This window comes from Saccostrea cucullata, unplaced genomic scaffold (genome assembly GCF_032062105.1).
Source record: "Saccostrea cucullata isolate Sc308-1 unplaced genomic scaffold, CSIRO_AGI_Scuc_v1 ctg1134, whole genome shotgun sequence".
NCBI lineage: Eukaryota > Metazoa > Mollusca > Bivalvia > Ostreida > Ostreidae > Saccostrea > Saccostrea cuccullata.
In genome coordinates this window covers 40,089-61,070 of record NW_026933931.1, presented here as the reverse complement: position 1 = coordinate 61,070, position 20,982 = coordinate 40,089, and the positions used below count along the sequence as shown (strand labels likewise).

Below are 20,982 nucleotides of genomic sequence, written 5' to 3'. Positions count from 1 at the left end.
AGACACTGCTATCAGATCTTCATCCTTCATTTTGATTACTTTGACAGAGAGAGAAATATGGCGGGGTAAAACACGTGGGAATACATAGTTTATTTACAATCTTATAAGATATGTATTAGCGTGTGTACAAGGAAGTATTATAATATAAAAGTATTATAATACTTGTATCGTACTACAGATCTCATCGTGTATACCGGCCTTAAATGTCCAAGAACCAAGTAGTTTTAATACATATCATACAATGAACCTAGAAACTTCATGGGAATGGATTTCTGTCTTATGTTTGTTTATTTGTAAATAATTTTTTTTTTAAATATTAAAAGGTGTCATGAAAGATAAATTATCTATGCTGGATACATTTAGTAGAATATAATAGAAGTCTAACACTAAATAATTTTTGTGCTCATTTTTCAAATGCACTGAAAATAATGAATGTAATAGAACGATCGAAGTTGCTGGTTTTTTTTTTTTATATATACATGTATATTCAATATTTTTTCATCAGGTGTAACTTTGTAGTTACAAGTTCTCAATGTTTATTTCTGTCTGGGAACGTTAGCACTATAAATGGCAAAATGTGAACGCATTGAAATATAAAACAATTAATGTAAAATAATTTATAAAACATAATTTTGAAACTTTATTCAAGGAATATTTTTACTACCAATTCAAAAATTATAAGCAAAAATAAAATAAAACAAAATAAAATAAAAATCATTGTATTCGAACCTAAAATGCTGCGTTGATATTGCTCGAATCCAGCGACAAACCAATGTAGCTACCGCGGAGCACTATCTATAGCTAGTATTTAAATCATTATTTAAAGCCAAAGCGTTATATAATTGGACTTAGTCAATTTTCTACCAGAAAATAAATTGAAAAAGTTTAGATTTTGGTATTTCTGGGTCGTCTCTCCATTTTTTAAACAACTGGAATAAATTTTACGGTTAAAAATACACTGATAACGCATTTAAAATTCACGGAGAGAAGACCCAGAAACAACAAAATAAATGAAAAATGGTTGTAAAAGAGTCAATTTTTGCATCATTTGACTCGTATGGCTTTATTCAGGGGCATATTCAAATAAAACCAAACATATTTAAATGAATATTTACCCATTTTACATTCACCTATAACACAGTCTTTGGCTAGGTTTTGAAAAAATGTATAAATCAATGATAAATTTTTATTCTTTTTATGACCCACCATTCCTGCCGAATCGCCATCTAAAGCGCCCACTTTCTTTCTTCTCTTTCATTTTTAATTTAATAATCAAAAAAGATTATTTTTTCTCTGAATAATTATTTAAAATGTTATTATTAAATAATAAGTTTAAATTTTTAGATATTTGTTGTAGAATGGGAGGGGGGGGGGTTTAGTCTTAGTCGTCAGAAATTGTATGACAGGCTACTGCTTTACACCCTGTATTTATACGCAGGTGCATTTATCATAGATGCAAATCACTTAATTCTTAAAAAATAAATAGCTTAATATATTTAAATACTTAAATTTCTTTTTCGATAAAAAAATTATCTTATGAAGTTTGATTACATTTTAAATCGGGAACCTAAATGTATTTCTCAGAAAAGAGTTCTTAGTTTCAATCTAAAGACTTACTGACAATACTTAATTAATTAAAGTTTCCCCTAAGAAAGTAACATGAGAGATCACAGCTAACAAAAATTAGATCGAGTGCATATTCATGTTCATTGAAACAGGCAGATATTGTAAATCAATATTAATTTACTTCAAAGGGAAAATTCTATTTGATAAATCCTTGAGCTGTAAATTATAATTGTTTAAAACGAAAACCAAAATACGGTCAATTTGAAACTTTAATTCATATTATTTAGTCATCATGAAGATTATATTCCAATTTAAATTCACTTCGTTGTACTAAATCAGGCCGTGATAAAATTTCTATTATGTACAAGCAAATTATATTATTTTTATGATGACTCATGCAGTGATTTCTTCCTTTTGTTCTCAACCTTTTCTGATATCACGAATGAGATTCCAAGATGTAATTTCAACAGCTTTAATAAGTTACTCACTTAGTTATTTACCAATGCAAACACAGGTGTACATGGTTTTTCATTATTCATGTTATTTTCTTCAATACAATTTTTTAACTCAATACGCGATTGATGCTTAAAAATAACGTGAATTATTTGAGCATATCAAAAACACCAGAAACAGATTATACGATGCTCATAGAAGTCACATGTCACACATTGGCACACATTCTATCAATTACTATAAACTATATCTACGTTGCAGTAATAACCACGTGATGTTTCCTCTATTTCTGGGACGCTTTCATCACCAGGTTCATTCGGATAATCCTCTAGAGTTGACGCAGCAATCTTATGACAGGCTGTATAATCCTCCTACAAACGGAATATCTTTATCTTATTTAATCATTTTAGATAAACAACTATAATGCAAAAACAACTGTCAAAACAACACAAACCATTCTCTAAAAACGTCTTTCAAGATTAATTAAATCTTAATATCGTAAAAGTGAATGATGTATCTGCCAAGTTGTGATGTTAAAGTTAAATAATATTATTTTGCTGATAGTTCAAGCGGTAAAGAGAATCAATTTAAATACTAGTATTGAATTATCAAAATTCCTTCTTTTTTAGATTTTGTATCTGAACCTTCCACGGTCTACGGATCTCTAGCTGGCAGACTATGCTAACCTTTGATGAGATCATTTCCGGTCTTCGGATCTGTAACTGTCTGACTATAGTAAACATGTCTACTTCGTCATCCTGACGTAATTGTTGAAGGGCATTGTACACTGCACAGAACAGACCACAACCTGTTGCACCATCTCTGTTTAAAATAATTTTTTGTCAAAGTATCTTTTAACTCAAAAACTTATGTTATTTGCTGTAAAGAAACTAATTATGTTCAAGCAATTAATACATACACTTAATACATGTATAAAGAAAATGACCTTAAAATCAGTGATTCTCTTAAAACCCATGACATGACATATTAATGATAGAAAAATAGCAAAATTTGAAATTTATGGTGGAAAATAAGTTTATCTTCCAGGAAATAAGTAAATACAGAATTAAAAACAAATCTAAAAGTTGCAGTTATAGGCTTCTTTTAAATATGTCAGATAAAGAGAGATACAGTAAAACAGACTGACAGATGAAAGAAATGTTCTGAACAAACATCATTATATGAGTCTATATTTCCTGTAATCTTTGTTTTTTCATACTTTGATACAATGGTTATTGGATTTTTTGACAATTTATTTCTCTTCATCACGTGATAAATGACATCTGCAACCATTTGAAGATCACGTGGTATGACGTCATTCATTTTCCATGTGGTTAATTCGTATATACTAACTTCCTGTGTCTCAGACTGGAAAAAACAGAACATTTATTTTAATATTTTACACTAAATACAAGATATAAACATGCAATTCAAAAAGAAGATACATGTTTAACGCATTATTTTAAAAACAATTAGGACCCATATACATTTCAATAATACATGTGCATTGCTATAAAAAAATGTAAAATTGGTAGTAAGTTTTGTTAGGAAATTTTTTTTAATGAAATGAAAACAATCTTTAATCATTTCTTTATTATAATTTACCTTTATCATTACATTAATAACAAGTTTAAACAAAAAAGGAAGTTTTATAAAGTTTTATTAACCTCATCATTCTTTATCAGTATATCAGTTTTTTGGACAGAAGGTGTTATTGTCGAGGAGGATGTCTTGGTAACCGTATATGATTCAACATTGATTGAGTTTTCGTCTTTAGGGAGCCATTCCCGTGACTACAAAAGAAAAGAAAACACAGTTTTATTTACTTAAAATGGGTTAAAATTTAACAGAGGTCTGCTCTCTTTTTTCAGTTTTCTACAATTTCTGTAGCTTATGTATAAAATTTTCCAAATGTGTTTTTTTTTGCACTAGATCCATCTTATTCGTCCAGAGATCTATAAGTACCATAATCCAGGAATCATCTATAATTTGTATGGAACATATTTACAGTGAATAAAAAAACATTTAGGACAGTAAATGTGTGTACTAAGGACTCTCTGTCTAATTTGTCCAGACTTCAGCAGAGTTAAATTAAATGTTATCAATTTTAAAACCCTTTGAATATAAATCCTGTAACTGGTCTAGCATACCGATGGTATATCCTTGAGAGGGTTGATAGATACGAGAGTGTTGGATTCGTGGTCCACCAGAAGTCGGAGGAAATCTATGGCCTGACCCTCCACGGGGTACTGGGCGGCAAACAGGGCGTTGTTATCACAGAAAGACTGAAAGGGAAGATACATCAAGCCCTTCATGCAGGTGAGTACAACTTCTTTAAATGTTAAGACACACTCTCCAATAATACATGTATGTTGTTTTTTTCATCAATTTATAAATAAGTTCTCACAAAAAAGTATTACATTCATGTCCAGGCACTTTTGAAAACTTTCCAAGGAGGTTTTCTCCAGATTCCAACTTAAAAGCAATTTTAATTTCTGATAATGTAAGTTTTAGAATGTAAATTTTGGAAAAGGCTTGAAATAATTACAAATTAATTAATTAAGAAGTCTCAAAGTTACAGCACGTTTTATATAGATGATCTACAAGGAAACACAAAACAGATATTTGAGACACGTGATATATTAAAATCATTGTTAATTTTACCAAATAAATCAAGAATAAAAGTAAAACTACTTTGTGTTGTATTGAACCCTCACATAGAGTCATTGAGTTGTACTCACAGACACGAAGACAGCGTTGTAGTAATAAGTTCGTCCTTCAACATACGAGGAAAGGGCCACCTTGTACCTGTCAACTAAACCACGTCTCATCAATTAATACATTTTATCAGGTTTATGTAACTAATTTGTTTATTCAAAATAAGCAAGTCTCAATTATATTAAGTAAAATCTTTAATAACAGACATGCTCTTCTATCATTTGTTGATTAGGCATTAATTACAAAACAAAAATTGAATTGAGGTGCACGGAAATGAATGTTTTTATGAAATAGAAATTTTATTATATCAATAAATTATATGGTGGAAATGTACATTAAATCGTTTGAAATAGAATATCAAACGAAAACTCTTTCTTTGAACAAGACATTTCGAGATAATTTTTCAGGAAAGATGATGACAGAAAGAAGAACTCATTTTACTTGTAGCAGGAATTTTATTCGAATAAATGGAAGAGTCCAGCACCCACCTCTTAAATACTGAATATTCAATTTCATTGAAATTGATGCTGTTTAGGTGGAATATCTTAGTACTCATGTAACATTAAAATTAAGCCAATTAATTCACAATACAACTTTGCATTCCATGGAGGTTTAATTCACTTCTAAATAAGCTTGATAGTAGGAATGATAATAACCTGGTAGAACCTCCTTTGTGTAGTTCAGCTCTTTGTGTGACAATCCAGACTCCATGTCAGCTTCTAGATATTTCTTTTTAGTGGACAGAAGCTCCTTTAGAAAAAAAAATGACTCGTAAATCACAAACTTTAATTTGAAAAATCTGGTTTGACTTAATATTTATACATTTCCTAAATATACCCTGTACTTAAAAAATTTTCTTTTTTCCCAATTTTTTTAAGGCTTATAATAGGTAGCCTTTTACTAGCCAGTAAATCATCATTGCATTCATGCTTGTAAAACAAATTCTTGATGGTGGGTTTCTTAAACCAAATTTGACTTTCTTTGGAATCATTCTCTAAAGGAACACTGGATTGATGTCACTACAAGGTTTTTATAATGCTATTCCTATTACGCTTTCAATTTATATAAAAAAAGACTTCATCTCTCCTCTCCCGCTGCCCTTGCTTTCGCTCGTCCGTCTGTCTTCTCCTCTTACTCTGGCAGTAGTTTTATATAATTGTTCAACAATTCTCTATGCTTACTTCGAATTCTGATGTCAGTTCGGAACCACTCGGATCTTCTCTTTGTTTCTTTAAGAAAGATACCTTATCCTTCACCACTTGTTTCCCTTTGAATGATTCGTTCAATGCAAAATGAAGACAGACGTATTGGTCCTGAAATATAAGACCTTCTTCATGAGTATAATGTTTCAGTCTGGATACGGATATGGAGTGGGCGGAACTGTCATTATAGATGTTTTTCTTTTACTATTTTTTTGAAAGATAATTTAAACGTCATAAATGTCGTATTGAGTGTAAATACAATAATTTTTTTTCATTTTAAACCATATAATAGTAAAGTTTCATATATTACTTAATGTGAAATAACTGACAGCTTTTATAAATCTGTGTTATTTAAATACAAGTTAAACATATCATAAGATCTAGCATATTTTAAGAACTATAACTTCCAATGACTTCTTTTACATAAAATTGTTGCGTGGTTCTGTCGTAGAAATATTTAAGACTTATAATGTTCATATTTTGTATCTCTTCCTTAACGGACATCAATATTTATACCCATAGTTTGCGTATATTTTATAATTTTAATAGTACAATGTATCCACACTTTGATACACCATATGCATGTTTTTACAGTACTCATTTTAATTTGTGCTATACGATATAACATAACTTGGGGCAGTTTAGGCTTTTTATGCCTCGCAGTTTTTAAAAACGCGTAAATTGTCCCAAGTTATGTTATATCGTATAACATAAGTTGAAATAAGCTTCATTCTTTATAATTTAATTTCATTGTAGATAAAAAGACTAATTTTCTCTAGAAAAGGCTTTAAATCGGGCCTTCAAATTGAGTATATTTTAAATGTAAGGTCAAGTAATACGTTTTTGAAATAGCTCATTGTGACGTAGGCAACTTATGTTATACGAAATGGATTAAATATTTTACCAAGTCACCTGACGTGACACGATAACAATTAAATTATTCATTAATCAATCAAGCTTACTTCGACTTATATTATACGATATAACATAACTTGGGGCAGTTTACGCTTTATAAACCGCGAAGCGGTTTATAAAAAGTGTAAACTGCCCCAAGTTTTGTTATATCGTATATCGTATAATATAAGTTGAAATAAGCTTCATTCCTTATAATTTAATTTCAGAGTAGACAATAAGACAATTTTCCCCCAGAATAAGGCTTCAAATTGATCAAAAGAAACGTAAAGCGGAGTAATACGTTTTTTGACGTAACTCATTGTGACGTAGGCAAGTTATGTTATACAAAATAGATAAAATCATTTATCCTATCAAATGACGTGTTACAAATAAAATTAAATTATATAATAATAATATTTTAGTTTTGGTATGATTTAATTAATACAAATGTCGTGATTTCAGATACTTCAAAATTTAAATTGTTTTAGCACATCACATATATAATATATTGTCCATTCTATAAATGTTAAGAATGTTATTAAATGAAAGTAACACTTGGAATCTTAATCCATTTCTCACAAATTAATTGATATTTTTCGATTAGTTATACAATTCTACCTTACCACATTTTGTATCATATTCATGCGATCTTCTCTCATCATTTTAACGTAGTCTACAGCGTTAAATGTTCCATTTGAAGAACCACAGCGATACAACTCATTTAACGCCAGGAAGGTCCCAGTGCGCCCAATACCTGCACTACAATATAGAAAAAAAACATCAGAATATTATACACTGTAACTAAAATACAGAATAATGCAAAAATATACCAAAACGCAAAAAACAACATTAAGGTATAAAATGCAAAAATACTAGAATTGAAATGTGGATGAAAATGACAAATTACTGAAATGTTTTAATGAAATGAGAGAGACATCCGGAATAGAAAGTCGAACCATAATTACCTACAATGGACCAATACAAAACTACTCTTGCTTTTTTCCTCGATCCGCGCCACGTGTTTATGAAAGATCATCAAATCTACGGGGTCAGGGACACCATGATCTGGCCAATGAGTGTAGTGCATTTGGATCACGTGCCTAGTTGTTGATTCCTTTTGAAGAGTAATACATCATTCTGTACATGTATTTAGCAAAAATAAAGCATTTGCCAATTAGAATTGTACTTTCAAATGCATATAGTACATGGTACGTACGGAATTTCGTCGCACTTGAAGATGACGGATGATGTAATAAGCGTATTGCTTTTCTTTCAATAAGCGAACATCAATGTTTCCGTACGTTGTTTCTTCTCCCAAGTCTGGCCAGTATTTATCACATTTTTTCTACAATGACAATAACATTTAATCAGCTGAAAAGACTCCTAACTGGGTAGACCAACAGAGTGTTAAAAGATTAATTTCAAATTTGAAGCCTATTAGCTTTTTGTTGCCTTTGTTTTCACATGAGGATGCAAATAAATAGAGAATTATTTGAAAATGCATATATATTGCTAGAGATTATATAAAGAGTCTTTTAGAAGAAGTGTCTTGGATAAAAATTAAGTTCTCAAAGACTATCTAGCACTTGAGATTTAAAATGATAGAATCCTGTGCTCCAACAGGATCCCAACATCACTGCAAATAACTTATAATTACTATCAGCATGATCAGTAACAATTATATTTTATTTCATGAAGGATATGGAGATAACGAACAGTATCCAATACCAAAGTCCATAAAACAATACAAAATAGGAGTATAGCAAACACGGACCTTCGAAACATCGAAGGTGGGATCAGGTGCCATGGACGAGTGAGCATCTCCTGCTGACCGGTCACACCCGGCATGTGCTCCTTGTCATGATTGGGAAATAAAGGAAAAATCTGTCGTCAATTCAGTGTATAAATAATGGACTAACAATAAGTATGAAAAACGTCAGTCACCACATATCTCGATGATAAATTGTATTTGCGGACAAGGTCATTGTATCGACCGTAGAATTTACAAAATGATGACTTTAAACGAGATTGGTGATATTCTTGTTTCACCAACTTGCTTGTCAATAATTTACCTCGTATTAGAAATGGTTCATATGTAGAGCATTCTCTTGCGTATCGAATCAACCGAGATATATACACTCCACATACAGGTGATGAAGGTGTATTGCTCCATAAGTAAGGGAAGTTGACAATAGAAAAGTTATAAAGTCATCACGTTTGTCATATACATGTAGCTTGGTTATTAGATAACCATTAACGTCTTCTTCATGTAAAATATCCAAGTATGAAACAGAGGTGTCAGACTCTGTTGTATCTTTTATCTCAAGCTCACCAGGATATATCGTATCAAATATCGATATTCATACATTTTTTAAGACATTAATACACTGTTGACATATTATACCTTGCCTCCTTCTACTAAGTTAGTCAGCATGATGATAACAGTCACGTTCTCCTGCCAGATCATCAACCAATGATCCGCCACCGTGTTAGGTTTTGGGCCTGATTGAAATATAATGGAGATTACCAATAGTATTCAAACTCAAAAGTTTACCAAACAATACGAATCAGGAGCAGAGAAGACATTGATCTCTTAACCAGCAGATGTATATCGTTGATGGGTCAAATAATCGTGAAAAATGTAAGCGTAGCAGTATTAGAAACAGATACAAAACAATTGATAAAGTGATCCTCATTTGAGTCATTTCTTATAGATAGAAAGTAGAGAATGTTTAAATGATTTTTTTTTATTCTGTAGGCAATAGTTTTGGGGCTTAACCTTGTGAGGCAATATATCTTCTATTTCCATCTATGTCCTACAATAGACACGAAAGGAAAATTATAATTTGATAAAAAGGATATAATAAAAACAAAGAAATAAATCAGCTTTAACAATATTGACATTGATCGTAGATATCTAGGAATATAAATGAAAAAATGATAAATTCATGTATTAGTATGCACGACAAAGATATAGAAGTTTACTAGAAATTGAAGTTAATAATATTATATGATTCTGGTTTTAATTAGTACATGTGTTACCCTTATAAAGTTAGCGTTGATGTAGTCGTTCTCCGGAGACTCAAGAATCACACGAGAATGGTCATCTACAGAAATATAACATTCTAATACACACGTGGCATATTGTCAAGGGGAAAAACTTTTATATCGTTATACAACATGTACAATGGCAAATGCTAGAAATTTTTTTTCTTAGACTCTATTTGTGAAATCTCAAGACCATACAAAAATGGAAATCATTTAAATTTGAAAAAATCTTGATGACTACGTAACAAACATGCATAAAATTTGTATTACATGCATAAATCTTAATTACATTTTTAAAAACTAGTTCATATTGTTTGTTTTTTTCAACATTGTAAAACTGTTCCAAAGTAAAATGCATATTTTTTTCAAAAAGAGATTGGTCTATACTTTATTCTCTTTTTCTTTGACTAATTTCTCCTTTGGGCAGAATATGAATCGATATCTATGAAAAAGTCCCTTACATGGAAACGTGGTTTTGAATCTGTTTCTGGATTTGTTTCGGGGTTCCTTGGCTACTGTGCACGGAATACTGCTCTGTTCTCCATATGGTATATCCTGTTATTGTCAATTATTGCAAATATCGATCAAAATCATTTCTGTGTAATCACTAATGAATGTACCTGTGTCTTCGAACTTTTCAATATGCAGAATGAAAAAAGGAATATGATGGTTTTGATAAAAACAATACCTTGAATTCTTTTAGGAAAATTCTGAAACTGTCTCTTGACTTGGTTTTTATGACAGTAGAAATACTACCGACTCTTATATGTTTGGAGGCGAGATAAAACGAGTCATGTGATATATTAGTATTATAATACAAGGAGGATGTATTGCTGCCTTGGCTTTGACGATCTTCCTGTTCCTCAGGCGTATCATCCACCAGCTTAATGGAACTGTTAGTGACTGAAGATAGAAACACGGAAAATAAATCAAACAAGGTTTGTTTCATATAACATATATCCAAAATGAAATAAATATCTCAGTGTCCGGTAATCAATGTTAAAATGTTAAAACGTAAGCGCTTTCATTGTTTTCTTCAGACGTTTTTATTTTACGTACATAACATATCAGTCTTATTCAAGGCACGTGGGTGCATGTGTCAATATTTAACTGAAAATGATCTCATTCTGAACCTGCAATCTATGGAATTATTTCCCAGAACTTCTACATTTATAGAAATGAGGTTTGTGTCTTCATTTGCTTTTAACGTCTTTGATTTTTTCATCAATAATTTGCATGTACATGAACGAATCATTTTGTGCACCTACACATTTTCATTTGGTTTTGATAAAACCAAGATTCTCAGGTTTAATTAACGATTTCCTTTCAACATTTCTACCCCTTGTTAACTATTAAAATTTCAAGTAATGATTAACGATCTCCACACCCTAAAAATTTAAATTTCAGAAAGAAAAAAACGCATTTCTATGAATTTGAACTCCTCGTCATGTCTGGAAAAAGAAACCTTATTGCAGAAAAGACATACTCACCGCCTCTGTTAAGTTTGATACTTCGTTTTAGACTTCGTTGATACACGAAATCCTTGTACTCTGGTGTTTGCTTTTTCTGAAACCTTGTAAAGACAAATTCACGAGAAGGTTAATTGATAAGAAAATGAGACTAGAAGATTTAAAATAAGAAAAACAGTTTGTTTGCAGTTGCCTACCGAACCACCAAAAACTGCTCCCGGATCAAATTTTTCAGCCATTATTTGAAAAGAAATAAACTTGTTTAATTTTAATTTTTTTTAATTTTCTGTTTTTGTATTTGCTAATAACATGAATATTAAAGTAGCATAAAGCATGTTGAGCTTATTAACATTTTATAACAATATGAAGATCTCTTTGATGTGTAACCCAACAAAAACTTGATATAACAAAAATCTAACTAAAATAAATCATACCTATAGACACACACTTAAAATTAATAGATTGGCAACTGCAAACAAACAATTTTGTGAGCTTGGTCAAATCTTTTTAACAAAAAAAATTAATAGAAAAGTATTGCTAGTGTTTGAGATACCAGACATTGTTTGATTTTCTTAATTTGTATGTTTTGACCTACTTATAATGGTTTAGCAAACTCAACAATTTTCCTTTCATTCAAATTATCTAAGCAAAATTTAGATTTTTGAAAAAAGTAAATTGTATTAACTAAAAGCGAGACTTTATTTTTATCATGCTTTTCTAAAAATGTCTAAAATTGGAACACAGTCATTAAAGACAACCAAAGACACAAAAATAAGGACCAGTTTCTTTCGACGACGTATTTTTTTTCATTTACATTTTTAAATATAAAAAAGGTTTTTGAGAAAATGACAAGAAATAAATACTTACTTGTTAACAAGGACAACAGCAACACCAACGATAATAACAGCAAAGAGTACCCCGGTTGTAATTCCAGCTATAGTACTTCCGGATACCTCTGGACCGGAAGGGGAAGCACCACGCGGATTAACTACAATTTCTGTTAAATAAAACTTCAAGTACAGGTTATTTAAAGATTTAAAACAAAATCTACGTTTAAATTTAAAAACTATATCATTTCTTCTAGAGTTTTAGGAATTATGACATAATTACACCTACCTTGATTACATCGTAACCCCCTCCATCCAGGAGCACAGCCTCGGTCACAGCTCCCGTCTCTATGGTTACAAGGATCGTCATCCAGGCAATTCCTACTACAATTTTCTGTACACATATTCCCATAAAATCCTGGCATACAACCTAGTATGACAAAATAAAACGTCATTTCCGGAAAAAGTTTAGATAGACATTGTTGGTTGAAGCTGCAAGAGTTGGAAGCGAGCGTTGGCTTTATTATTTCATCTCCTCTATTATTCTTTCCATGCACATACTTCCTTAAACCAAACTCCTTTGTATTAGCCCTTTTTCATCCCCTCTTTATACTTACTTTTATTCTCATTTTAATCAGACTTACTCTGGTCACAGGCGTTTCCCAGATATCCCGGCAGACACCCGTTTCTACATTCCCCTATCTGTATATCACAGTTCTCGTTATTGGCGCAGTTACCACTACAGTTCTGTGTACAACCTAGGCCGTATTTCCCAAAAGGACAGTCTACAACAGAAGGAAATAGGGCATTTGTAAATACTCACACGAATGGTAAGACACATACTCACAAGACACAACCATTGGTGTTCACACTCTGAATAATAACAAAGTACACTACTTGTATAAGGAGGAACTTTAAGTTTGATATTTTATCTACGGTTTTATTCCCAACTTTACCCTCAGTGAAAGGATGAAATAATTTATGTTTCATATTTATAGTCGCTGCCTGTTTTTGTATAAAAACGTTAAATAATAAAAATTGAATTAATTGTTATACCGCAGTCTGGTGGTTCCAGATGACCAGGCAGACAGTACGTGCATCCGGAAATGATGTCACAATTTCCACATCCGAAACTACACTCCGTGCAATTCTCTCCGTAATGGTTGAGCTCACAACCTTAAACCAAAAAGGTATAAATTTTAATCATCAACGTATTTTTATGTGATACTTCTGAAATTATTGTATCAATTTGATCGAATTTATGAAATTTTTTTATTTAGTTGAAATGACGCAATATATATTCCGATGCTAAGAAATATTTTTTTTAAGAATTCTTTGAGAATACAAGATTAAACAAACGAGATAAAAATGAGCAATTGATACTCAGGAAAGAAAACAAATTAGCAAGTATTTTCTCATAATCTAATATAAAGTCAAAAAATTCTACAAAAGTTAAAGGAAAAATTACAAACTTTGAAAAAAAAATATCACAAAATTTATTAAAAAATATGAAATGAATGTTACTTGACTTAGACAAAAACTTTGTTTAATTAAAAAAAAATGATCACATACCCAAAATTTGAACTTCACAGATCTCTAGAAAGATTTGGCCAAAATCATCAGGCGATGCGGGACCGTTCTTGAAGAACCAGACGTACCTGGCGACTCGTGTACAATTGTTAAAAGTCGGGATCGGGATGATGGTTTGTAAGCCAGCGTTATGCCGGAAGCAAACTTCATTTGGTGGGATTAATGATGAGTCATTTGTGACGCCGATAATATAACCACGAAATCTTTCAGTATTTAACCGAGGTGATCCTCCTAAATTGAAAATAAAAATGTTTTAGAAAAAGGGCATAAGGCATATTATGCCAAAAAGGCATAATAAACTTATGTACGGTAATATTGACCATGACTTGCTAACTTCGAATTGTGTTTCGGTACCTGAAATGTTGGTTCATATAAGGACGTGTACTTTTATATTTTCATATCCCGGGATAATTAAATCTATAGTAAATATAGGGATATAAGGATAATAATAAATATGGATATACGTAGTCCTGCATGTACCAAGTATGTATATTATGTTTGCAATCAAGAAGTCAGTTTGTTGTTTCATAACAATTTAACAAAAATAAGTAAGTTTTTTTTCTACTTACATGGAAAGAAAAACTACATATACTGTAAATTCCTTATTTTTCGCGAGCACTTATTATCGCCAAATGGCTGTTTACCGTTAATTCGCGAGAATAATTATTCGCGATGGACGGTCGATCAAGAGAATTTACATGGATTTTAGAACCATAAAAATAAAAGCGAATAATTTTATTTCGCGAGTGATGCTTCTCGCGAAATTACTCGATAATTAATTCCTCGCGTATAATTAGGAATATACAGTGGTACTTGATATCGCGATTACTTAACTTCGCGAAACTCTTTCGCAATGGAGGTAGGAAACGTCTGTTGAATGGGGACAAATATGCTATTGAATACAATGCAAGATCGATCATTGTAGAATTTATAAGGACAGATATTAAAGGTACTTGGACACAGATTTGAAGTCAATATTTTTTCTATAATATTTAAACTTATATATTTTTAAGTATTTCACACAAAAATTAATCAAAAGTCTTATTTCATTTAAAAGCTATTAAAACTTCAAATTTTTTGGCGGGTTTGATTGACACACCCTGGCACTTTCACAAATTTTAACCTTAGTCGTAATCCTTAGAAAAAGTGGCAATTTTGTTGTGTATTAATGAGAAATATTAAAACTTTTATCCAGAAAAATAGTTTTATTCCAAGTACAACATGTTAGAAAGCAAAAGTCCCTCACAAGTATTGTCATTCCGAACTACGGGTTGCTTACAGAGTATAGCAAATCGAGCACACTCGTGTTATGTACACAGTTTTTGTAAACATGGCTCGAGTTCTGTTATTGTTTATATTTAGAAATCACCGGGTGCGTTCAACCGTCACAGTCTGCTTACCACAACTGCACGGACTGACAATACATTGTGTGTTTGTTTTACTTTCGAACGTGTCTACTCTGAATTTTCTGGATTATAGTATAATATTTTTCATTTAATACACAACGAGATTGCCACTTTTCCTAAGAATTAAAAATAAAATTAATTTTGTGAAAGTGCAGGGATGTGTCAATCAAACCCGCCAAAAATTTGAAATTTTAATATCTTTTATATGAAATAAGATTTTTAATTAATTTTTATGTGAAATGCTATTAAAATATAGAAGTCGTAATATTATAGAGATAATAATAACTTCAAATCTGTGTCCAAGTACCTTTAAGTAAAAAATCCTAGTGGAATACATTGCTAAACAGTCGCTGAACCAGCTTAATCAATTTTAGAGAGGAGCTAATCCTAAAATGGTAACATTTTTAACGATATTTTTAACTAAGTGGACTCTTCTTATTAAATTTTCATTGAATATCGTCACATTTTAAAGCTGATAAAATATTCTAAACTTTTCTTATTTGACAATCTACTATTTCGAGTTCAATCCTTGGCAATGCATTGTACTTTCGGCACGAAATTGGTCGAATCATGTCACGACTGTAAACAATGTCATGTGCCCCAGAAATCTTGCGAGATTTAGAGCTTTCTCGACTCCCCCGCAAAAGAGCGGTAGTAAGTTAGATAACTGCGAGGTACTCGCGATATTACGTATAATACTCAGAAACATGTAACTGGACTCCACATCTGCTAAAAAATGTTATTGTCTATTATCATTATTACATTTTTTTCCGTTTTCGCAAAACAAATTTCTGGATATGTTCATCCAATTATGCCAAAAAAAAATATATTTTCTGTAAAAAGGTTGCATTGATGACATGAAGTACTTATTCTGTTGTAACATAAAATCACTGAAAATTCAGTAAACAGCACATTTATTCCTAATATTTAAGACATACAATGCAGTATTTCAAGGAACAAAATACTTTTTACAAGAAGTTCAAATTTTCCGCCAAACTTACGATCGTTTCGGTACCAGGTCTGGACTTGGTAGAGACTGTAAACTCTACGCAGGTCGATCCTAAGCCAGGCGAATCCTTGTTCGAGGCCTGAATGAGAACAGGATCCGCCAGGTGTCGCCTGTAATAAGTCGGGTCTACCGTCCACGGCTCTAACTCCTTCGTATCCTCCCGGAAGTATGGAACTCAATATGGCGGAACTGAAGTTTGGAATCACTAGGGGATCTTCAAAATTGATTTAAAGTATTGTTAACTCATTCTTACATACTTTGGCAAGAAACGTGATACTTTAGGGGAATGATACTTACATGTGTCAAAATTTAACCTTTTGCGACTTATTTTTTTAACTATGTAAATTCAAAACTTGTAATAGTGTACAATATTGAGTACCTTCTTAATTTAGGAAAAAATATCGCAATTGAATCTGCTAAATTACCGAAAGTAAAGTCGCCAAGAAAAAGGCTGGATATATTATACCTAATAAAGTTAAAATTTTCATATTCCTTTGTATTGCAAAAATGAAATTAGCAGACCTGCCTACCCTTCCGCTTTTGGTGTTATTCTTCCGCTTTTTATCACAAAATTACGCTATTACGCCACTCATATTTATTTTACGCTTTTGATATTTTGGTTAAAATTCCATTATGAACGGCTAAATTTAGAGTTAAAGTACGACATGTTGAAATGAAATGAGAAGTTTTAGTAAAAGAAAGGAATAGAGGACCAGTTCGATAATGTACGTAATATACCAAGTAGTTACATGTATACTGGTATGGCGAAGATACGCAAGAAGACGAGAACGCACTACTTACTTTAACTACTAGTATTAAACGATGTTGAAAAACGTACATCCATTTTTTATGCTCTATTAAGTTTCTTTTTTCATTGCTTTAGACAAGATAGAGAAATGTGAGTGTTCAAAAGATATAAAAAAAAAACCAATGTTATAATGAACACGATTTGTTATAGCATTCAAACGCAAGCCTTCAATTAAGTAATTTGATGCAAATTGATTAAATGCTCCATTAAGGGTGTACGGTTGAATTGAGTTTGATATAGGATACTGATATTTTACAACACTTTTTTGTCAATAGATGGTTTGAAAAATTCAGAAAATGTTATACCAGCTTTATTTAGTAATGTACAATTTCAGTTGTTTCAAAAAAAGTATTATAGTAAAGAAAAAAAATTGGAAAACATGATTGATTACGCTTTTACCTCTGAAATTCCTCCAAAAATGTACTGAAATTACACCCTTGCAATGAAAAGGGTAGGCAGGTCTGAATTAGGCAAACAAATAAACAAATATAAGTCACTGATTTAACGCCCCCTAAAAGTCACTTATAATCCCATATTTATATCCCTGATCCTAGTCTAAAAAATCGGGAAATACCTGGTACACATGTAAATAGGTTGCTTCAAGCAATGTATGAATATGAACAGTATGCCTTTTTTTATTTGTTTGTTTGTTTGTTTGTTTGGATGGGGGGTTTTTTTGTAATTCCCCTTTGGCATTGCTTTTCTTGGGGATTTTTGAAGTCAGATCTCAAGTTCACAAATTCAGGCATTGAAAAATTGAAAATGCTCACAGAAATGTCTCTGATTTCTCAAAGTTATTGCGTTTTACGTACAGAAATTATTGATACTTCATAAATGAGGAAAGTAGTTAATCTTTTTTTAGGTAATGAGAATAAAGCAACATAACATGCATTTTCTACTTGAAAGTATGTTTTCATGCATTTGAAGAAAGGCACGACATTTATACTTAAATGGTAAGTTTAAATACCTTTTATTAATTATTCTATGTCGCGTAATGAATAAATAAAAGTAATTCTTTTTATTTCAAAACACCATAAATCATTTCTACTTGTATATTCATGCATATAAACGCTGGTAAACTCGGCTAAATAAAAGGGAATCATTGAAATTTTTTTTTAATTTATTTTTTTTTATATTAAATACTTCTATGGGGTAAAATGATCATCTGATTATGAGACCGTTTTAAATAACCTTAAATCACTTTGAGATAATTGAAATGAAAATTCTTTCATTTTGAGACTTTTTTAAATTAAATAATAAATGAGTTATCCTTCCTGGCTGAGGATCCGATCTCCTTAAAGCAGAAATAAAAATTATGACTCGGTCATAGACAGACAGACAAATGCCAATCGGAAAATTCACTATTTTTAGTCAAAAAGCTCCAGATTATTTGTTTTCTTGATGAAATTAAAAGATAGATCAATATCATGAATACTTTTTCTTCTGTAATTATGTAAAGACATATTTTTTACCTTTAGGTACATCTTGTAATAAAAAATTCTATATTAAAAGATATGAATCGTACCATAAGAAATGATACATCTTGTAATAAAAAATTCTATATTAAAAGGTATGAATCGTACCATAAGAAATGACTTGTTCTGTCAGAAAAATGTAAAACACCAGGGCTCGGAATGATGACGATCTCTGTTTAACAGTCCTTGGCATGCTACAAAAAAGATGGAGGCTCTTAAACAATTATTTCACTAGATAGACATTATTGCAAGTTAAAAGAACCCTCTTTACACTGCACACAATAAAGTTCTGATTCTATGGTATTTTTCTGCAGTTAGAGTGATCTGCCCTAAGATCTTAATTCCAATAAATAGAAGTTTACATTTGTTACTCAACTGGTTATCAGTTCAAGTTCTCTTAACATTTTAAAAACCAGACAAATTACTTGAACATGTTATTTTCATGTTTTTTTCTCCATAGGTTTATCACTGCTACTGTGTTCTGTTTGAACATTTTTCCATGGAGTAAATGTCATGAACCATGTAATGAAAATGAGAACGATAAGCTCAACATTCACACTTTTATTTAACATAATTTTCTTTAAGTCCCAAAACCATTTTGCACAGATGTATCGAGGGTCCTTAATTGTGTAATAATAGTGACTTAATATTTGAGGAATGATAAATTAAAAATACAGAATACTTTTTTCAAATTTTAGGAATGATAAATAAGTTTAAATCAAGATTTTAACCCTCTTAATAACACAAAATTTATTAAGTTTTATATGTCAATTACACAAAATTGCTAAAAACTAAATGTAAGGTTAATATAAGGTACATGTACTTGTAGAATTTGATAATTTTGTTATTTTTGAAAACAGAGCACGTCATTTAGATCTCTACACAACAAGATTATTTTCTTCTAGTTCTTGAAAGTTTGATGAGTCATATGCATTTTCTAAATAGTTATATATAAAAAAAATAATAAATACATCAACTTTCGACATGGTGAATCCATAACATTTCACGGGTTTTAATTCATCATATTCCAAAAAATTTACCTTACACGTTTAAACCATACTAACGTCCATACAGAGTTTATGATGATGAGGTAATCTCAACTTGTTTCTCACACTATGACATGGAGCGGAAAATGACATTGGTCACCGGAAGTGTTTATCTAAACCCAAGTACCAGCTCTGTACATCATCAACGTATTGACACACTGTCTTCTCTCCCGGATTAAAGAAGAATTAAAAACGTGAAAATATTTTATTGTGGGTAACAAACTGTTTCGTTTTAAGGAACTTCCCAAATTTCTCAAGATTTTTACATAATATTTTTTCATCTTTTAATATGCTTAAATTTTATTCGAAAAGGAACAAAATTAACTTATTTTAATCAGTCATTTCAAGTTTCTATAGTCAATGAAAAATCTTTAGATATTTACGGAAATTAGCCATTCATTTCGTTGCCAGTTAATTGATAAGGTTAATTTCTTTCAGTTTTTTTCTATCATTTTTAAGAACCTTCCTAGATTCCGGAAGTGTAGCTAACAACATTATTTGTAAGGTATGAAGTATTTTTGAAGGAAATAACGAAAGGACCTCGAGTGTTAAGGAAGAAAGATGACTGCATCGTGTGCTTAATGTAAGTAAGTATAGATGTACGAATTCAACAACTCGCTCAAAAAGAATATTAATTGCACTTGAAACAATATATTGTATTTATGCTATTGCATTTTGCAAAAGAATGTTTTATGAACCATTTCTAAAAAATATGCATGAAATATGAAAATATCGAACAGTAATACAGTGTATCCCCAAAAGTCTACTATAAATCAGGAGCAGGGCCATTAAATCGATTAACCTGCTTTAATCTGCAAATTGCTAAAAATGTAACAAGAATTGTTAAATGGAAATTGCAGAGAGAAAAAAGATAAAACGACCTTCGTTGAATACATGTATTTTCTTTTTGAGACATTTCTATTGAAATGCAACTAACAAACGACGTCATTTTACTTTACATTATAGACATTCAAAATAAAAAAGAAAAGAAAATGGATCTTATTTTTATTATTGAAAAGGTATCTAGAAATAATTACGAACAGGTGTGCAACGTTTTTCAAGGTTGAAAGTAGGATGAATATAAGGCCATCATTAAAAATATTTTTGTTTGATACATGTATGTACCCAGACCCATATTTTTCAAGGTGTGTAGGTAGGTAGGTAGTATTTTTTTTTTTACAGTATTGAACAAATTGAACTGTATAAAAATTACAGACTTGGAACATGTGGACATTTATTAATGTTTTCACTACACACTGGTTAGCTATATACAGGTGTATTGCTATAAAAATCAATCAAAAAGCATCCTAAAGAGCTTGTATATCTTATAACTAGCTTTAAAATGAAACAATTTCTAACGAAACTAAAGAAAAAAATTCAAAGTGCTGAAAAATTTATTGGGTGGGGACTTTTCGACATGTTAGTAGGAATTCATCAAACAAATCAATTTTATTTTTGGCCTAAGGTGCAT

At 31.0% G+C, this 20,982-nt stretch overlaps 1 protein-coding gene across 1 annotated transcript; it reads right to left on the bottom strand.

The window, feature by feature from the left end:
• Positions 1-2,049: 2,049 nt before the first annotated feature.
• On the bottom strand, positions 2,050-19,680 carry LOC134239659 (receptor-type tyrosine-protein phosphatase epsilon-like). Its single transcript, XM_062721824.1, has 25 exons — positions 19,506-19,680; positions 18,574-18,659; positions 16,175-16,396; positions 13,750-13,998; positions 13,234-13,353; positions 12,822-12,962; positions 12,467-12,607; positions 12,218-12,347; positions 11,372-11,454; positions 10,570-10,784; positions 10,343-10,436; positions 9,876-9,940; positions 9,613-9,649; positions 9,238-9,335; positions 8,050-8,178; positions 7,799-7,947; positions 7,457-7,592; positions 5,919-6,050; positions 5,394-5,487; positions 4,761-4,834; positions 4,170-4,304; positions 3,687-3,812; positions 3,239-3,387; positions 2,706-2,841; positions 2,050-2,390 (listed from the first exon to the last, which is right to left on the bottom strand). The coding sequence occupies exons 2-25, from the start codon at positions 18,656-18,658 to the stop codon at positions 2,250-2,252; spliced, it is 3,081 nt and encodes a 1,026-aa protein (XP_062577808.1). The 5' UTR covers position 18,659; positions 19,506-19,680; the 3' UTR covers positions 2,050-2,249.
• Between the last annotated feature and the right edge of the window lie 1,302 nt (positions 19,681-20,982).

What these genes read in the sequence shown, in the direction of transcription:
- LOC134239659 (XM_062721824.1), bottom strand. Translation starts at nt 18,658, where the DNA reads ATGCCAAGGACTGTTAAACAGAGATCGTCATCATTCCGAGCCCTGGTG. An exon ending in TTTTCCTAAAAGAATTCAAG is followed by an intron (nt 10,437 to 10,569) that starts GTATTGTTTTTA and finishes TGACAATAACAG; the next exon opens with GATATACCATATGGAGAACA. An exon ending in ACTTAGTAGAAGGAGGCAAG is followed by an intron (nt 8,179 to 9,237) that starts GTATAATATGTC and finishes TTGTCATTGTAG; the next exon opens with AAAAAATGTGATAAATACTG.